This window comes from Vipera ursinii, assembly GCF_947247035.1.
Source record: "Vipera ursinii genome assembly, chromosome: 2".
NCBI classification, from domain to species: Eukaryota; Metazoa; Chordata; class Lepidosauria; order Squamata; family Viperidae; genus Vipera; species Vipera ursinii.
In genome coordinates, this window is record NC_139513.1 from 214,410,675 (window position 1) to 214,430,587 (window position 19,913).

At 40.6% G+C, this 19,913-nt stretch overlaps 1 protein-coding gene across 1 annotated transcript; it reads left to right on the forward strand.

Annotated features, from left to right (window-relative positions):
• Positions 1–15,322: 15,322 nt before the first annotated feature.
• On the forward strand, positions 15,323–18,817 carry LOC310634950 (uncharacterized protein; the record flags this gene model as incomplete). The annotated part of the gene is made up of 2 exons (XM_083353486.1): positions 15,323–16,247; positions 18,764–18,817. 2 exons carry the CDS (start codon positions 15,323–15,325, stop codon positions 18,787–18,789), a joined length of 951 nt encoding a protein of 316 aa, XP_083209612.1. The 3' UTR covers positions 18,790–18,817.
• Positions 18,818–19,913: the final 1,096 nt, after the last annotated feature.

Below are 19,913 nucleotides of genomic sequence, written 5' to 3' on the forward strand. Positions count from 1 at the left end.
AATTCTTTCCATGCCTATTAATTATGTCCAATTTAAAGAAAAACACCAGTTTTTTCCACCTATCAATCAGTATTATTTCCTATTTTGAAGGACATTATAATTTCTATTGTGAAGGGTATTATAATTTAGAACAAGTCTAAATATATTATCTTTTATTGTGAGCAATAAGGAGGCGGTTCCTTCTCCCCTCTCCCAAGGTTTTTTTTTATTTTTTTACTGCTGCCAATCTGTCAGAAGGGGCTTGGCATCTAATGCTTTTGAGGGTTCTGGGATCAGACATTAGCATATCTTTGCTCCGTTACTGTTTCCTCACTTCAAAATATGCCCTGCTAATAAAAATATGAGATACAGTTAGTTATCTGAAGGCAGAACATAGCTGGTGCTTAGTTGGAAGTAGGGTTTGAGTCTGATCCCTTCTGAAACACCATTGATAAGACAGTCTTGAAAGGCAAATGGAGAAATATTTCCCTGTAAGTGTTGTCAGCAAAGAAAATTTTAGGATGGTGAGTTGTAGCATCTGACCATAGAATAGAACTGTATCAGATGAGCAGACGCAAACTCATTAGTAGCCTCACATTGTAATGAACAAGGACACACATTCAATTTCACAGCAACTAAGATTGTTGGCCATGCAGGTACAAATATAGCTAGGGAAATGATTGAAGCCTGGGAAATGGGCCTCTTGTCATTTAACAGGAGTGCTGAATTACCACCAGCTGGCTCTTCGGCTTTGAAATGGAGATGAGCACTGGCCCCTAGAGTCGGAAACGACTAGCACGCATGTGCGGGGGAACCTTTACCTTTACCTTTTTATCAAATACTTAGGAGCCAAGGGCTTGGCAGCCCAAGGAAATAACAGCCAATCACCAGCCATCAACACACCAATCAGCTAATAGGAAGGCACCACATTAAACACAACTCACAAAATAGCCCAAAGCATGTATTTCAGTAGACAAATTCCCTGAAGATGGTCTCCAGCATGGAAGATTAAATCTCTAGTCCTGGTGATTTTGTATCAGAACTCTCTACTTCACTCTAGTAATGCATAAGTTATCTGCATTGTAAATAAACATGTGAAGGTAGCTGCCTGTGGCCCTGTGAAATGGATAGAGTGCAAAACAACAGCAAATAAACTTAGAAAATTTGTGATTGTTACAGCAATGAGTAACAGTGTAAGGTGGGAATCCTCTTGTACAAAGGGGCTTCATTTCTTCATAAAAGGTTATGATGGGGAAAGGTCAAAGGAAAAAGAATGAAGCAGAAAGCAGTTTCTTAGTACCTATCCACTTACAGGTAGTCCTCGACTTATGACCTCTATCAAGCCCAACATTTCTGTTGCTAAGCAAGACATTTGTTAACTGAGTTTTGCTCCATTTTACGGCCTTTCTTGCCACAATTTCTTAAGTGAATCACTGCAGGTGGTAAGTTAGTAGCACGGTGATTAAGTGAATCTGGCTTCCCCATGGGGTTTGCTTGTCAGAAGGCTGCAAAAAAGGTGATCACATGACCCCAGGACACTGCAACCATCATAAAATAGGAGTAAGTTGCCAAGCGTCTGAATTTTGATCATGTAACCATGGGCCTGCTGCAATGGTCGTAAGTACGAAAAAAAGGTCACAAATCACTTTTTTCAGTGCCGTTGTAACTTTGAACAATCACTAAATGAACTGTTGTAAGTCAAGGACTACCTGTGCAGTATGTGGTAGGAATCCTTTAACCAAAGGGGAGATGGTTAAAAAAGAGAGAGAGAGAGACAAGGAATGAATTTGTTCCCAAAGACCAATGAGTAGATAATCTGAGAGAAGAGGCCTGACCTAAACCTTAAACCCAGATGTTGACTGTTCAAACAATCTTTATAAAGCCCTTAGTATAAATGTACCTTAAATTTAAGTTTCAATCCTGTTCTCTTTCCCCCTTGTTGCCATTGACATGCATGAAGCAAAAACAGAATCCTTGTTTTCTCCAACTGAGTTCTAAACACTATTTTGTGACACGGAAGAAAGTGATTTGAATATATAGGATTGATATAACCATTGGAGAGGAACTTAATAAATCACCCATTAAACAGCAGGAGAGAGTTATTTCGTGATTCTGAATTACAGTTCCATTCCTTACATTCTTGATAATGGAGGCTATGGGCAAGAAAAAGAGGCATTTTATAGCAACTTTCTTGGCATATATGTTCGGTGGTATTTAGCAGTACATAGTTCAAGCAATTTTCAAGAAACCCCCCCCCCCTGCTATCATTTGGTATCGGTTTGAAGACCTGTCAGAAAAAAACTATCCAGCTTACTCTTTGTCACTGTCTTCCCTTTTAGCTAGAAATGAAAGTCTCTTAATAATTAAATTCTCATTTAGCTCTCCTCTCAGGCTAGAAATAACACCTAGTAATTTTGATACAGATACTTAGTGGCTGAAAATGGAGACTAATTTTTATCAGGGCTGCCTCTTAAGTTAACCTGATATAAATATTGGAGGCAGAAGAGGTGATAAATGACCCCTTTTGCTATTTTTAATAGACCGTTCTCATTGTACAAACTGGGGATGTGTAGCAGATATCCAAAACAGTAAGAAAGCATCCATTCCCCCCCCTCCCCCCGTTTCTGTGAATGAGCTAAGCAATCGGTTTGAGATGTACAGGTAGTCCTCGACTTACAATTGAGCCCAAAATTTCTGTTGCTAAGTGAAACAGTTGTTAAGTTAATTTTGTCTCATTTTACAACCTTTCTTGCTAGAATTGCTAAGTGGATCACTGCAGTTGTTAAGTTAGTAACACGGTTATTAGGCCAATCTGGCTTCCCCATTGACTTTGCTTGTCAGAAAGTCACAAATTGTGACCACTGCAAACGTCATAAATACGAGCCATTTGACAAGTGGCTGAATTTTGATCAGGTGACTATGAGGATGCTGCAATGGTCCTTAAGTGTGAAAAATGGTCATAAGTCATTTTTTTTCAGTGCCATTGAAAATAACATTTAACACAACAGAGTACTTAAGCAAAATGGTTCAGTTGAGATCTGCATATGTGGGACTGATTGGGGTAGATTGCAGGGGCGACACTAAAATATAATTTTATCATATTTTATCCCTATTTTAAATTATTGTATTTTATTCCAATTTCATTTTGTTTTATCCCCCATTTCATTTTAAATGGTATGTTAGCTAATTCCATTTTAAATTGCTTTTATCAAATTGTAGTAATAATTTGTTTCTGGAAATTTTGCACTTTGATATGGCCCAAGGGCTAATCAATCAATCAATCAATACACAGTGCCATTGTAACTTTGAACTGTCACTAAATGAATGTTGTAAGTCAAGGACAATCTGTGTTGTTGAAAAACAGAGATATTTTAGGACTAGGTATTGAACAGAAGACAAGTCAATTCATATCTGGATATAAACATTACATTCAGGGTTCCCGCTTACTTCTACATTCAAGATCCCCATTGCGCATACTTTTCTTCCTATGTGTGACTGACTCTCTTTCTATCTTGGCATAGCAGAGAGCAAGTTTCCACAGTGACATATCCTTCCTTCCCTAGAAGGGAGGGTTGTTGTTGTGGGGTGGGTTTTTTTTTTTTTTTTGAATCATTGGTTCTGCTTTTTGAATTTTTATCAGTATTTCTAGCAATGGAAACATCATAGATCATGCCTGCTGCAATTAGAAAATGCTGGGAAAATAGAAGTTTAATAGAATCTCACAGATGGCAATCTAAGAAGCAGGAAACGTACCTATGAAAAAGAAGCAGAACTACAAAGTCCTTAAGCTAAGATTATGCCTGATAAACATTCTTGAAAGAGTTTTCTTTTTTGAAACTGCCCTCAATCTCAATTTTCCCAATCTACAATTCTATTTTTTCGGATCAGTTTATGTAACCATATTTATACTATAAGCTTTAGGCATAAACAAATCAAACCAACTTTGAAGCTAGACTTAATAAAGAAGCTCTCCAAAACCAGGCACTTCCCATGTGGGCTGGACTACAATGCCCATCCTCATCCAGCTTAGATCCTGGGGAAGACTGATATAAGAAACTGTTCCACCCAACTTGTTTGTTAATTTATTTAATGTATGTGTTCACTGAATTACTTATTAATTACTTCTGTCCACCCATTTATATGTTGTCCAATACCTGACAACTATCTGAGAATACAAACTTACTGAAATTTGCATGTATTTGTATTCAGCAGAGTAATTGTTCACACCTATCTCTTATTGTGGTTCCTGTCCTTTCTGATTGTTCTGAAAAGAAGTATATGTAATTGACAACCAGAGCTATCCTTCTCAGTCTTTTACTCCTAAAAGATGAAATACAACTCACGATCTAACCATTGCCCTGTTGGGTTCTATTTTACTGTATGGCATGTCTTTCCAAGGTTTCAGACAGACGTATTTCTCAATTCTTCCTGGTACTGATATTGGAACCATTTGCCTGTTCTGTACCACTGGTTTGCAGCTACGCTGCAATTTGTGAGTTGTCTGAGCACTAATAATGCTGCCCTTTTTCAGGGACAGAAGGAATGAAACAATGAAACAACTCCTATGTCGATGAATTCCAATTCCCATATTCTATAATTTATTGCCTGTAAGGTGGAGCTGGTGGGAATAGAAATCCATCAGCATCTGGAAAACCATAGATATTTCACTTCTGGGATAACACTAGGATATCTTTGTATCCCAGCTTTAAAGTCATAGGTCAAATAGCTCTACTTTATATTTGATAAAAGATTGGTTCTCTTGGTTTCTCACTTTATGAATCTGATAAATTCATGTTCTCTCATTCTCCAGGATAGAAAGATTACAATAGCAATAGCTCTTAGACTTATATACCACTTCACAGTGCTTTACAGCCCTCTCTAAGCAATTTACAGAGTCAGCATATTTCCCCCAACAATCTGGGTCATTTCATCAACCTTGGAAGGATGGAAGGCTGAGTCAACCTTGAGCCAGTGAGAATTGAACTACTGGAAGTAGGCAGAATTAGCCTCCAATACTGCATTCTAACCACTGCACCACCACAGCTCTTAGATAAACTAACAAGAATGGATACAGATTGACAAGACTGGTTTCTTTCCAAAGAGTTACATGTAAGATAATACCAGAATATTATTGGTAAGAGTAATTATAAAAACAGGAAAGTGACTGGGTTATTTTCTTGACACAGAGAAAGCTTTTGATAATTTAAAATGGCCTATTATGCTTGCAGTTTTGAAAAAGATGAATTATAGCCATATTATTTCCACATGAATACAGAGTGTTTCTAAATGATGAGAAGCTGAGAAAGTAGCAAATGGCTCTCTGTCACAACAGTGTATTTAGACTGAAGGGGATAAGACAAATTTGTCCTCCTTTATTTGTATTGTTGTCAATACAAATTTCAGTAATTAAAGTAGCAACTCAACCACATACATGTAAATCTTACATGGATAATACTGTATTTACAGTCATCCAGCCAAATAGCTCTCTAGTACTATCAATGTAATATAGACAGCAGTATGGTTCTGAGTCAAGTTCTGGATAGATAAAGATTAAATTCAAAACCTGACATTAAATTTAACATAGGAGCATCTGTACCTAGTAATGTGGTCCAATGTTACTGGAAAACCCATAAAATACTTAGAACCCTGTCTGACAAAAAATAAATTTAAAAATAAGTATACTCAGATCTGGAAAAATATAACAGTGGACATTTCAAGATGGGAAAACTGGTTAAGTAGAAATGCAGCCACAAAATCAATATTTTGCCAAGCCTCAATTTTCAGTTTCTAATAACTCTGATACATATTGAAAATAAGATACTGTTATTGGTATGAACAAGTAAAAAATTACATGCAATCCAATAAAAAACATTGAGAATTAAATTCAAGATTACGCAGGTCAAGTGAAAGAATAACCTGATCAAATTGTATTAAATTGCTTGTTGCTTAACATCGTGTTTCTTTACAGTGTGCCCACTCTATGGAAGGAGGAAGAGTTCCAGAGGGTCCACACAAACAACTTTGGACCAGTAAAAATAGAAATACGGTAAATAATTGATAAGAGATCCTGCAATGATAAGAAATGCACTGAGAGTTTGAGAGAAATATTGAAAGAGGATTATCCCTTCCCTTGCTCCTTTATGAAAAGTTTACTTTCATGAAGAGGAAAGCATAAATAAATTTTCTCAGTCATGATGTCGTAATTCATGCAGTTTTTGCCAATTTTAATCTTTAATAAGACAGATGAAACCTTTTGAGACCTTCACTTCACAGTAGTTCAGTTCACCTAATTGGTTTCAATATTTTCAAATAAGTAGTACGGTACTAAAAGAATTGAGGAAACCAGAGAGAATACTTAGAGATTTGACTGAATTTGAACATCTAACACACAACTTGGAGTATCTGCTGGGTCTTATTTATAAATTATGGGTGAGATATGAGTCAGAAACCCAGTAAGTTAAAGACCGTATGATGAAATGGATACAGAATTTAGATGCAGTAATAGATATGATAGAAACAGAAAATTAAGTCTTGGTAAAATATTCATTTTGTCGCTGCATTTCTACTTAACCAGTTTTCTCATCTTGAAAGGCCCACTGTTACATTTTTCTAGATCTGAGTATACTTATATTCCTATAGGAATTTTAGTGAACAAATATTAAATTCACATTCTCTAGTCTAGATCATTAAAATGGATCATTCATTTTCTAAAACTTGCTGGAAATGTAAGATCATTTTGGATCATTCTCTCATATATAATGGCAGATATGAAAGCTCAATAATCCTTACAAATGATTCATACCAAAATGAAAAAACTCGTAAAAGTTGAATTTCCTTTGCAACTGTGATATTTTTACTTACTTTATTGAATCATATATTACCACGAAGCATACTAAATTAGCTTTGTACATGTTAACTACTGGCAGGATACTTTAAACCTCTTACTGAAAAAACTGCTTGATTTCTTCTATGGAAAAATGACTAATCAAAAGTTATCGGAATATGCTTCAATGTCTAGTTAATTTTATATCTTAAAAATAAAAATGATACAGAATGTACTGCAACTTGTTTTTCAATCTATTTCTAGAGTGTAATTTGATATATGGATTTGTACCATATTCAAAATTTCGGTTTCTCATTTGCATAAAGTCTGAATATTTCAATGATATCAGACTTCTTGAATTAGAACAGACTTTTAGCAGTGTGGATAGAATGTATCACAGTTTACCATTTCGTTTTATCATACATATTATGCTCATCACAATTTATTTATTGTATTACCCCTAACCCTAAGTCTAATGTGAAATTTAAATGGAAGGCAAACTAAAGGATATGTTCTTTTAACTTTTTCAAATAGATTGTGACTGCTGGAAAGAGAAGTCAGATATTGCTCATTAGGGTATTACCGTAAGACACATCCATTAAAAGGAACGACTCTTTAGGATATTAACATCAAGTCTAATAGTCATAAATAGCTACAGACTAAAGGCCAAATAGAAAACTCAAGATCACATTACTATGAAATGCCATTATATAGACTTTTACAACTGTCTGTCAACCTGCCTCAACTTGAACCTTTAGGCAATAATGATCCTTGACTCCATTTGTTGAGAAAGGTATGGTTTACTTAAGGTCAAGTGAAATACAGTAGAGCAATGCCAGAACTGAAATCCGTGTGCCAAATTCCCCAAGTGTAACATTCCCCTTCTTAGATCTTTCCCATTGCTGGTCCCCCCCATCATCCAATTATATTCAAAGAAGACGTTTTCGGAACAGTTACTTCAAGTATGGGATGGCATGTAGCCGCATTGCACTCCCAGCCATCTGACCTTGAAGCTGTGTCTCAGGTAGGCACACTGAATGGTGAAGTCTTCCCCCTCCTAACCAGCTCCCCTCCCCCGCAGAGATCATGGCAGCCTGGCACTGAGCAATAGCATAGTGCAAGCATGAGTTGGCAGTTCTGACACTATATTTTATTATTATATTTACCATTACAGAAAATATTTATTGGGATAGAATAGAATAGAATAGAATAGAATAGAATAGAATAGAATAGAATAGAATAGAATAGAATAGAATAGAATAGAATAGGATGGGATGGGATGGGATGGGATGGGATGGGATGGGATGGGATGGGATGGGATGGGATGGGATGGGATGGGATGGGATGGGATGGGACAGAATAGAATAGAATTAGAATGGAATAGAATGGGATGGGATGGGATGGGACGGGACAGAACAGAACAGGAATAGAATAGAATAGAATAGAATAGAATAGAATAGAATAGAATAGAATAGAATAGAATAGAATAGAATAGAATAGAATAGAATAGAATAGAATAGAATCTTTGTTGTCTTTAAATGTACACTAATCAGCATACTTTAAAATGAAATTTCGTTGCATCCAACTCTCAAAAAAATACCATTATGCATATACCCCCCACACACAAACACACATATGACACAGAGAAACATGACAGCCTAGTTTAAATGTGTACATATACATGGTGGGGAAAAAAATCCTGCGAATTTACGAGACGGATGGCATAAGGAACAAAGCTGTTACAGAATCAAAATATCTATTGGGTGAGCTTCCTATTGCAGCACTGGTAGGAAATATCTAGCTTTGGAAGCCCAGGTGGCCTGCAGTCCCGCTTTTTACAGTTCCCAGAGTTCTTGAAGACCATGCTATTAAAATTCAGAGCCCACTTTTGAAGAAGGGCTGCTCCCCCTCTGCAACATTTCCTATGTCCAATTTTGCTTATTTCTCTGAAACTTCAAAAAGGGGCCCGAAAGGTTTTGTTGCCTCTTCTGAGGATGTCCACATGCAACCTGCAAAATCTAAAATAAAATATGACGCCCTGAAGAAAAATAGATGCCAAGCTTTATTGTGCAAGAGCCAAAAATATAAAATTCTATAATCCTATGAACTTCTGGTGGCTATTTGATATAAATGTGTGCGGGGTGGTTGCTTTTACAGTATGTTTTTACTTTATTCCTGGTGTCTGAAGACATTTGGCAGCAGAGAAAGAAAATCCAAATGGCATGCCTGTGCACTCCCAGAGCAATATAGAACCACAACAATAAATTGACAAAGTATATTGTAGCAATGTATCACATTTCAGCTTTGCTAAATGCCCTGTTTTTAATGCTTGTGGATTCTTTGCGTAAGAGACGCTCAGACCCATCAAACTGCAAGCACAACATGTCTCATCACCAATTCACAGGCCATCTGTCCTTAATGTTAAAGCACTGAAGGATAACTCTTTGAATCACCAGGAAAAAAAATCGCGTTCATTAGCTTTGGAGGAAGAATAAATGAAACCATATACAGGTAGTGCTCAGTTGTCGATGGTAATTAGGACCAGAATTACTATCATTGAGCAATGTGTATCACTAACCAATAGAAATCCCGGCAGAGGGTGGGTGCGGAGATGGTCCATGAGGTGGGGCACATGTGCAGCCGTTGCTGTGAGTGAGAGAAAGTGCAAGCAACCTATTGGAGTGACTTGCAATGTTCCTTGCTGGCTTCCCATTAGCTTTTCTTGGGGAAAGTTGGCAGGGAAGTTGCAAATGATGGTCACATGACTATGGAATGCTGCAACGGTCATAAGCTCAAGCCACTTGCCAAGTGCTCACAATGGAATCACATGACTGTGGAGGTACTAGGACAGCTGGAAGATCGTATCACTCATTCAGCACCTTTTTACCATCAAACACTGGAAGTTTTCAAGAAGAGACTGGACAGCCATTTGCCTAAAATGGTATAGGGTTTCCTGCCTGAGCAGGGGGTTGGACTAGATGACCTCCAAGGTCCCTTCCATCTTCTTCTTCTTCTTCTTCTTCTTCTTCTTCTTCTTCTTCTTCTTCTTCTTCTTCTTCTTCTTCTTCTTCTTCTTCTTCTTCTTCTTCTTCTTCTTCTTCTTCTTCTTCTTCTTCTTCTTCTTCTTATTATTATTATTATTATTATTATTATTATTATTATTATTATTATTATTATTATTATTATTATTATTATACAGAATAACAGAGTTGGAAAAGAACTTGGAGGTCACCTAGTCCAACCCCATGCTGAGGCAGGAAACCCTATACCATTTCAGACAAATGGTTGTCCAATCTCTTCTTAAATACTTTCAGTGGAGGCATTAATCAATCCACTGATAAATTCTTCTCACTGTCGGGAAATTCCTCCTTAGTTCTAGGGTGGATCTCTCCTTGATTAGTTTCCATCCATTGCTTCTTGTCCTGCCTTCACAAGCTTTGGAGAATAGGTTGACCCCCTCTTCTTTCTATGAGTAGTTGTTAAATAAGGACTATCTGTATTGGGGGGAAAAATCCTGGGCTGGCCTGCAGTATCATATTCTGTAACTATACTGAGTTGGATAGAAGTTTGGTTTTCTAGGGCAGAAGCAAAAAAAAATGTATTTAAAGCCACAGTCTATTTAACTAATGGGGCCAGTTTAGGCTCAATCAACCTTTTGTAAATGGGAATTGTGTTGTTTCATTGTGGGTATTTTGCAGTAAAATCCACTCCAGCATTCTGTTTTGAAGTAGCCAACCAAATGCCTTTGATAGGGCTTCTATAATTAACAGTGTACAAACAGAAGATAAGCATTGGAGGCAAACGATTGCTCACACAAATAATAGCTGTTGATAGCAGCAGTGTGGAGGAAGGGGGGAACTGGGTAAAATTTAACTAACCCTGATAGTTTCTGCCCATTGTGTAATATCAGGCAGAGTGGGTGCACTCCAGGTCCCCTCAATCAAGCAATGCCATCTATTGGGACCTAAGAATGTACCTAGTTGTGAGTTGTAGCACATCCCCCCTAGAACAGCATCTCTCCGGAGAGCCATATGGCTCCCACCTTGATGATGTTCAAAAGGTTGCTGAAAATCTAGCTATTCCCTCAAGCCTTGTAGCAGAATGGCAGTGAGTCCCTCTGGAATTTTAGCTAGAAAGAATATGGGTTTAGATCAGAGTATAAGAGATTGCTTTATGTAATTAAACTTTGTTCTTCTCAAATTTTCATTAGCTGTTCCCCCAGCATCAAGGAAGCCCAAGAGAATATGCAAAATAGTAAAAGATGCAATACAATTGGAAAATATTAGTACAGTAAAGGCATAAATTGGCAAAAAAAAACACCCAAATAAATGGCAATCAATCTGCTTACAATGTAGACTATAGCCACTTGGAGTCTTTTGGAGTGGAGCAGCTATAACAAATCACCACCATCATCATCATGATGTTACTAATTATATTATTATTTGATTAAAAAAAGACAAAACGGTCTGCATAGTAGATGTGGAGAGAGCAGAATATAAGAGAAAGAACTACAGAAAATCACAAAATACAAAGACCTGCGAACAGAAGTAGAATGATAATAGCAAAAGAAAACAAAGATAGTATGAGTAGTAATAGGTGCCTTGGGTGCAATTGCAAGGTATCTAGAGCACCACCTGAACACCATTGACATTGACAAAATCTCCATCAGTGCAAAAGGCAGCATTTGGAATAGCTTACATGTTGTGACAATAGCTTCAACACTATCAAACAACAACATCTGTCTATCTAGATCCTTGGAAAGGATTCGATAGGTGGATAAAAATGCCAAATCCAATCTGGCTGACTGTGCGATAAAAAATAATATTCTTTGGAGTTAAAAATGTTTGAGCCAATAACTAAATAGTCCAAACAATTGCCTCCTAAAAGTTCTCCCTGGATATGACAAATACTGAAGAATTATTCATTACTGAGGAAAAATTGCAGCATCTTAGGAGACATTAAGAATAAACAAATTATGGCATAACATTCCTTGAACTGATACAGCATAAGCTACCTATCAAAAATGGAGTTCAATTGTAATTTTTCATTAAACACATGCATTAGGTCACTTGTTCTGTTCCAGCCTACGACCAGCCCTGTTGCAATGTCAGGGACAACCACTTTTTTATATTCAATAGGCTGGAATTAAGCCAACCAAATTTATTTGCAAAAACTAAACGAAACAGTTCAAAACAGAGTTAAACAAATACAGACCGAGACTATATCAGAAGCTCTTCAAACAGTTGCCTTCAGCAACCAGCACCTCCCACACATTCCCCTTTTAAACAGCAGTCTCAAGGTGTGGCTTCTCTTTGCCTTCTCCCGAGGTGCCTCATTGCTTTTCTTTGTTCACTTCTGCTAGTCTGCCTCCTGCTTTGAGCGTCCCTGAACAGAGCCAGCTGTGGATCGTCTTCTTCCAATCTTTCAGGCTCACACAGCTGGGTCTGAGGAGGAGCAAGATGGGAGGGGCCTGGCTGAGAGCTCTGCGGTGCATCAGAACTTTCCTCTGCAACCAAAGGCTCTCCAAACCCCTCCTCCTCCTTCTCTTCAGAATTGTCCAACTCAGCTGCCGAAACCACAGGCTGACGCTGAATCACAACAAGCTAAATCCCATATTTAATTCTACTTTGAACACCTTTGCAAAATAAAAAATTGTAAATTAAGACTTTAAAACATTTTCTTAATTGTTCACTTTTATATTCAATATTTTAAAGTTACTTCTGTCTTCAAGAAGGAAAAGAAAAAGAAAACACGTGGTAGGGGGCCTGAATAAAGTAGTAGTTATTGTTAGCTGCAAAGTCATGTCCAACCCATCGCGACCCCATGGACAATGTTCCTCCAGGTCTTTCTGTCCTCTACCATCTTCTGGAGTCCATTTAAGATCACACCTACTGCTTCAGTGACTCCATCCAGCCACCTCATTCTCTGTCGTCCCCTTCTTCTATTGCCCTCAATCTTTCCCAGCATTAGGCTCTTCTCCAGTAAGTCCTTCCTTCTCATTAGATGGCCAAAGTATTTGAGTTTCAACTTCAGGATCTGGCCTTCTAAAGAGCAGTCAGGGTTGATCTCCTCTAGGACTGACCGGTTTGATCGCCTTGCAGTCCAAGGGACTCGCAGGAGTCTTCTCCAGCACCATAGTTCAAAGGCCTCAATTCTTTGGCGCTCAGCCTTTCTTATGGTCCAACTTTCACTGCCATACATTGAAACTGGGAAGACCATAGCCTTGACTATACACACTTTTGTTGACAGGGTGATGTCTCTGCTTTTTAGTGTGCTGTCTAGATTTGCCATTGCTTTCCTCCCCAGGAGCAAGCGTCTTTTAATTTCTTGGTTACAGTCCCCATCTGCAGTGATCTTGGAGCCCAGGAAAATAAAATCTGTCACTACCTCCATTTCTTCCCCATCTATTTGTCAGGAATTGAGAGGGCCGGATGCCATGATCTTGGTTTTCTTAACGTTGAGTTTCAACCTACTTTTGCACTCTCTTTCTTCACCCGCAACAAGAGGCTGAATAAAGTAAAGTTAGCTTTAAATCGTTAGTCTTGAGCTGCTGGTAGGGCAAAACTCTACACTGCTGCAAAGCTCTTTCAGCCTATCCTAGGTGTTTACTTCATACCACCACTCTAATGTGAGGATATATTTAATGTATATCTTTATAACATATGTGTGTTATCTGCAGGGAGACACAATACCTTGGACAAATAAATAACTTCAGGTAAAAATAATGTACCAAGACATCAAAGGAAGTCGTCGCCATCATCAGCATTATCAACAACCATCATCTGGTTTCCCCACAAACTAGGTTGAACTTTATCCACACTCCAAAGAAGAAATATGATGGGATAGTCATATTAAGAGTATTTATTTTTTATTTTATTTTATTAAATTTATATACCGCCCTATTCCCGGAGGACTTAGGGCGGTGTACAGGGAAGATTGAAACAAACATACAAAAATTAAAATCAGATTAAAACAATTAATTAAATAAAGTCCCCAAAATTTAAAACTAAAATCAATAAAAAATTAAAACCCCACAGCCTGGGCCAGACAGCTCAAAGAGCCAAGTTTTCAGGTCCCTGCGGAATGAGCGAAGGTCGGGGGCAGTCCTAAGTTCCATGGGGAGCTGGTTCCATAGGGCCGGCGCGCCCACAGAGAACGCTCTTCCCCTGGGAATAACCCGCCGGCATTCCCTAATCGGCGGTATCCTGAGAAGGCCCTCCCTGTGGGAGCGCACGGGACGAAGGGAGCTTGATGCCGGCAGCAGGTGTTCCCTCAGATAACCTGGACCCAAGCCATTTAGGGCTTTATATATGAAATGTCTTATTTTTTCTCAAAAAATAAATAAATACTAGATCCACAGAATCTGGCACAGTCGTGGTACCTTTTTTATTTCCCCCTAGCCACCTGGCCTCCATCTTTGCTGCACCTCTGCACGGCAGCTATCATTCTCCAAAATGGCTGGTTGTTGTTTCCTCTTCTTCTTCTTCTTCTTCTTCTTCTTCTTCTTCTTCTTCTTCTTCTTCTTCTTCTTCTTCTTCTTCTTCTTCTTCTTCTTCTTCTTCTTCTTCTTCTTACGCAGCTACTAATCTCTGTCTCAGCATTCTATCTATCTTTAGCATGAAGTCATTATCATGTCCTTGAGACTTTAGACATACAGCATGATTAGTGATTTATCTTGCTAATCCTCCCCAAAATCCCCTTGCGAGGCAGGAGTTACTGCATTTGCTTCTCAGGTAATATAAGATTCTCAGAAATTCACAGGTATAGCCCTAGCCCACTGTGACAGTCAGGCAGCAGTCTGGTATCCTGGCTTACTTCTCAATAGTCAAAGATAAGGTTGAAATCCTATCCACATTTTCACAGAAATAAATCTTGTTGAATGTACTAGAAGTTAAGTAAACATGCTTACATTACCACCAGTAGAAACCACTTTCCCCTGACCCACGACTTATCTGGGGTGGACAAGATTTCATTCCCATGGAAGTGAGGAAGATATCATTACAAATAAGTACAAACTATGTACTTCAAGCTCAATGACATCACCCAGCCGTCTCATTTGTATTATTATCATAATTAATAATGCAATTATTCCTTATGTAGTAATTGTTAACTAGTTCACAAGATGGTTAATGTTGTGTATGTAAATAGTTAGCAATAAGCCATGGAAGAGATTGCAAACACAGTGCAGCTTTGCAAGGTTTAAAGCGGGAAAATAAGGTGCATTCATTGGACGCCACAACCAAGGAGCGGGAAAAGAGACTGTTTGTATTGGTTACAGTTCAAACGCTTTCTCTATAAAAGGGTTGCAACATTTGACAGTTGACTGTTGACTTTGTGTATTCAATAAACTCGTTCAGTGTTAACCACTCTGAGTCCTCGTCAATTCGAACCAAACAACTGGCGACGAAGGTGGGATTGACAGAAGACCAGAGATTAGGAAGAATTGTCGTGAAGGCGGCAAATTCAGAGCGAGTCATAGTCAACCGAGCGGCCGCGGCAGAATAGGAAAAAATTCTCCGAATGGTGCAAATCGGGTCACTGAAGCAATTCGACCCTAACTTCCCCGAAGATTGGGAAGAATACATCGGTCAGGTCGAAGGATTCCTGTTAGTGAACGGAATCACTGACGACCGAAAAAAAGCGGCGGCACTTTTGACAATCTGCGGCACACCGGTCTACAGAGTTGCTGTCGGGCTGTGCCAGCCACAACCAGTCTCCAGCGTGCCCTATGCCGACCTCCTCGCAAAATTAAAAGTTCACTTTACTCCCCGAAGGTCCGAACTCTTTTGGCGGCGCATCTTCGAAAAGAGAAATCAGAGACCGGGGGAGTCCATACAGAAATTCGTCGCTGCCGTCAGGGAAGCCGCAGTACGTTGCAAATACGATAATTTAGAAATTAGAATTCGGGACAGAGTCGTGCTGGGCTTACGTGATGAACAATTACAAAATAGAATAATCGCCAAACCTACCGGCGATTTACAGGAAGTGCTAGACGAACTCCTAACGTATGAGTCAACCGGGTATCGCGACCCCCCCCGCAGTAGCATGGCGGCAGCACCCGAAATTAACCAAGAGGGCTATGTGGACTGCGGGGAGGTGGATCAGCAGTGGGAGGAAGAGATCGCCGAAGTCTCCAGGCGATTCGGAAAGATGGCACCAAGACAACTCAGAAGCGAGGGGCCTGAACCTGGCCGCCGGCAACAACCCGCAACACCGCAAAGACCACCGACCGGGGCACAACGACCGTGGCGGGACACCGCAACCAGACCGCGCGACAACGAAACCCAGAACCGATGTGGCAGCTGCGGCGGCAACCATCCCCGCGCTTCCTGCCGATTCCGTACCGCCAAGTGCAGGGCTTGCGGCAAGACCGGCCACATCCAGGCCATCTGCAGAAACCGCGTTCGGGACACCCGTCTGAACGAAGTCGATGTGTGGCCAGAGGGTAAGGTAACCCCCAATGCTAGTGGCAAGGAGACCCCTAAAACCCGGGTGAAATTTCCAAACCTAAGGGAGGTGGCCCGAGTCAATCGGAGACGGCGGGGAAGGGGTCACAATTTTCCGGACGGAAAATTAAAAATCACAGTCCTTCTGCAAGGGGTCCCTTGCAGAATGGAAATCGACTCAGGGGCTTCAGTGTCGATAATTTCCACTGAAACCCTTGAGAAAATTGAACAACTAAGCGGAAAAAGAATTCCACTTAGTCCAACAAATATTCAATTAATGGACTTCCAAAAAAGTCCAATAATCGTAAAAGGAAAGACCAGCCTTAGAGTAAACTTTAAGGGGTTTAAGGGGGTCTTAGATTTGATAGTTACGGAGGGGAATAGGACCAGCTTAATAGGGCTTAATTGGTTTCCTGCCCTGGGAATTTGGATTGGGGGAATAAATTCAGTGATTAGAAATAAGACCCTCGAATCCGTCTGCAAAGAATTTGCAGACGTATTCGATGGATCTCTAGGCAAGTACAAAGGGCCCCCCATTAATTTTAACCTAGACCCCTCAGTAAATCCAATCAGGCTAAAGGCCCGGAGGGTACCTTTTGCCTTAAAAGAAAAAATCGAGGCCGAGCTCGACCAGCTTGTAGGCCTCGGAGTTTTAGAACCTGTTGAGGGCGGTTTGTGGGAGACGCCGATTGTCACACCCCTCAAACCCAATGGGGATGTGAGAATCTGCGCCGACTACAAGGCCACCCTCAACATTGGAATGAAAAAGCATGCTTACCCGGTCCCGACGGTGAAGCAGGTCCTCGCCACGATCCAGGACGCCGCCATCTTCGCCAAGCTCGACTTGGCGCATGCGTACTTACAGTTGACTGTTTCCAAGGAGGCTGCAGAGGCACAGATAATTGTTACCCACAAGGGGGCGTTCCGAGTCCACAGACTGCAATTTGGAATTGCAGCAGCTCCAGGCATCTTCCAAGAAGTGATGGAGAGGACCTTAAAGGGCATACCTGGAGTATGCCCTTACTTTGATGATGTCCTAATAGCTGGAAAAGATGAAAGAATGTTAGTAGAGCGGCTGGAACAGGTACTGGGTAGATTTAGAAAGGCTGGATTAAAATTAAAAAAGGAAAAATGTAGCATAGGGGTTAAATCCACTGATTTTTTGGGGTTCAGGATTGACAAAAGTGGAGTCCACCCTACCCCTGAAAAAATTAAAGCAATAAAAGGGGCTCCTGAACCAAGGAACAAGGCGGAGCTACAGGCCTTCCTAGGCTTGGTAAATTTTTATCACACTTTTGTGCCACATAAGGCTGCCATTGCAGAACCACTGCACAGGCTTTTAGATAAGAAGACCCCTTGGCATTGGCAAGACAAGCACCAAGCGAGTTTCCAGACCTTAAAAGACATCCTTTCCAGTAGTTCAACTGTAACCCACTTTATAGAAAATAGACCAATCTACCTGGCGTGCGATGCTTCGCCTTATGGCGTTGGGGCAGTAATCAGCCATTTAGACACCCAGGGAATGCAAAGACCCATCGCTTACTACTCCCGCACACTAACCAAGGCAGAGCGGAACTATGCTCAAATAGACAGGGAAGCTTTAGCCATAGTGGCAGGAGTTAAAAAGTTCCACGACTACCTGTATGGCAGGAACTTTACAATACTGACAGACCACAAACCCCTGCTGGGACTGTTTACCACAGATAAACAGACTCCCCAAATTATGTCTCCCAGGATGCTGAGATGGTCCATTTTCCTCTCAGCATATTCATTTTCCCTCCAATACCGACCAGGTAAGGACATGGGTCATGCAGACGCTCTTAGCAGATTGCCCCTTAGCACAACAGAGGAGGACCCTGCCCCAGTGGGACAAGTAATGTCCCTACAAGATATTCCTGATTTGCCCCTAACTGCTAAAGACATAGCTGAGGCAACCAATAAGGACCTCATCTTAAGGAGAGTAATGGCCTGGGTCATGAGCGGTTGGCCCAACGCCAACCCGGACGTAAAATACAGTCCATTTTTCAGAAGGAAAGATGAACTATCAGTTCATATGGGTTGCTTACTCTGGGGAACTCGTGTAGTAATTCCGGAAATCCACAAATCAGCTATTCTATTTGAATTGCATGAGGGACACCCTGGAATAGTAAGGATGAAGGCCCTGGCTAGGAGTCACTTGTGGTGGCCAGGATTGGACCACGACATTGAGGAATGCGTTGCCAATTGCCATCTGTGCCAACGTTCCAGGCCTGAACAACAGCACATCCGCACACATAAATGGGAGCTAGCTAGGAATCCTTGGTCCAGGATTCATATTGATTTCGCTGGACCTTTCCAGGGGTTAACGTTCCTTGTAGTGGTCGACAGCTACTCTAGATGGCTAGAAGTAGTACCGGTCAGTTCAGTAACGGCAGGCAGAACAATACAGGCATTAAGGGGCCTCTTTGCCACTCATGGGTTGCCGGATTTAATAGTGTCTGATAATGGGCCACAATTCACATCTATTGAATTTCAGGATTTCCTCAAGGCCAACTCGATTAAGCACAAGACTTCTGCACCCTTCCACCCCTCCACCAACGGATTGGCTGAAAGGAATGTGAGGACCACGAAGGACGCGCTTAAAAGAATCATTCGAGGTGACTGGCATCAGAGACTAGCTGAGTTCTTGTTGGCTCAGCACACAACCCCTTGTTCGGCTACAGGGAAAAGTCCAGCTGAAATGAGGTGGGGCAGGAAAATATTGACCAAGTTGGACAGATTACACCCTGACAGACTCCAACCAAACATTGAATTAGACATTCCTAACAGAACATTTGAAGTGGGGGACTTGATTTGGGCCAGGAACTACGCCCAAGGGGACAAATGGATTCCAGGGGTGGTAACTGAAATCTTAGGTCCCCTATCATACATCATTGAGGGGGAAGGGAATAGGATCTGTAAAAGACACATAGACCAGCTGAGGAAAAGATCTAGTGGGTGTGTGCCTGTTGAGGGGGACCAAAGCTCAGTAAGGGGAAACAGTACAGACAACATTAGGCCAGGAAGCGGTGTAGAGGTTGGGCAAGATGACACATTCCCTGATGCCCAACAACAACAATTCAGTCCAATTGATTGGGAAATACCCCTGCGAAGTAGGCCAGTGACCACTGAATCCCAAACACAACCTAATACACAAGACAGTACATCTGAAGCCAGTAACCCAGAGCCCAGGTCTAGTAGTAACCAGCAGCCAAGCAGTCAACCAGGAAGAAGTGTCCCTAATAGCCAAAGTAACAGATACCCGTCCAGAATACATAGGCCACCAAAATACCTAATGGATTTTGTAAAGAAATGACACCAACTGGGGGGTAAGGGGTGTTGTGTATGTAAATAGTTAGCAATAAGCCATGGAAGAGATTGCAAACACAGTGCAGCTTTGCAAGGTTTAAAGCGGGAAAATAAGGTGCATTCATTGGACGCCACAACCAAGGAGCGGGAAAAGAGACTGTTTGTATTGGTTACAGTTCAAACGCTTTCTCTATAAAAGGGTTGCAACATTTGACAGTTGACTGTTGACTTTGTGTATTCAATAAACTCGTTCAGTGTTAACCACTCTGAGTCCTCGTCAATTCGAACCAAACAGTTAAAGTGGTTGTTGATTATGTGTTTATCAGTCCGTCTTCTAA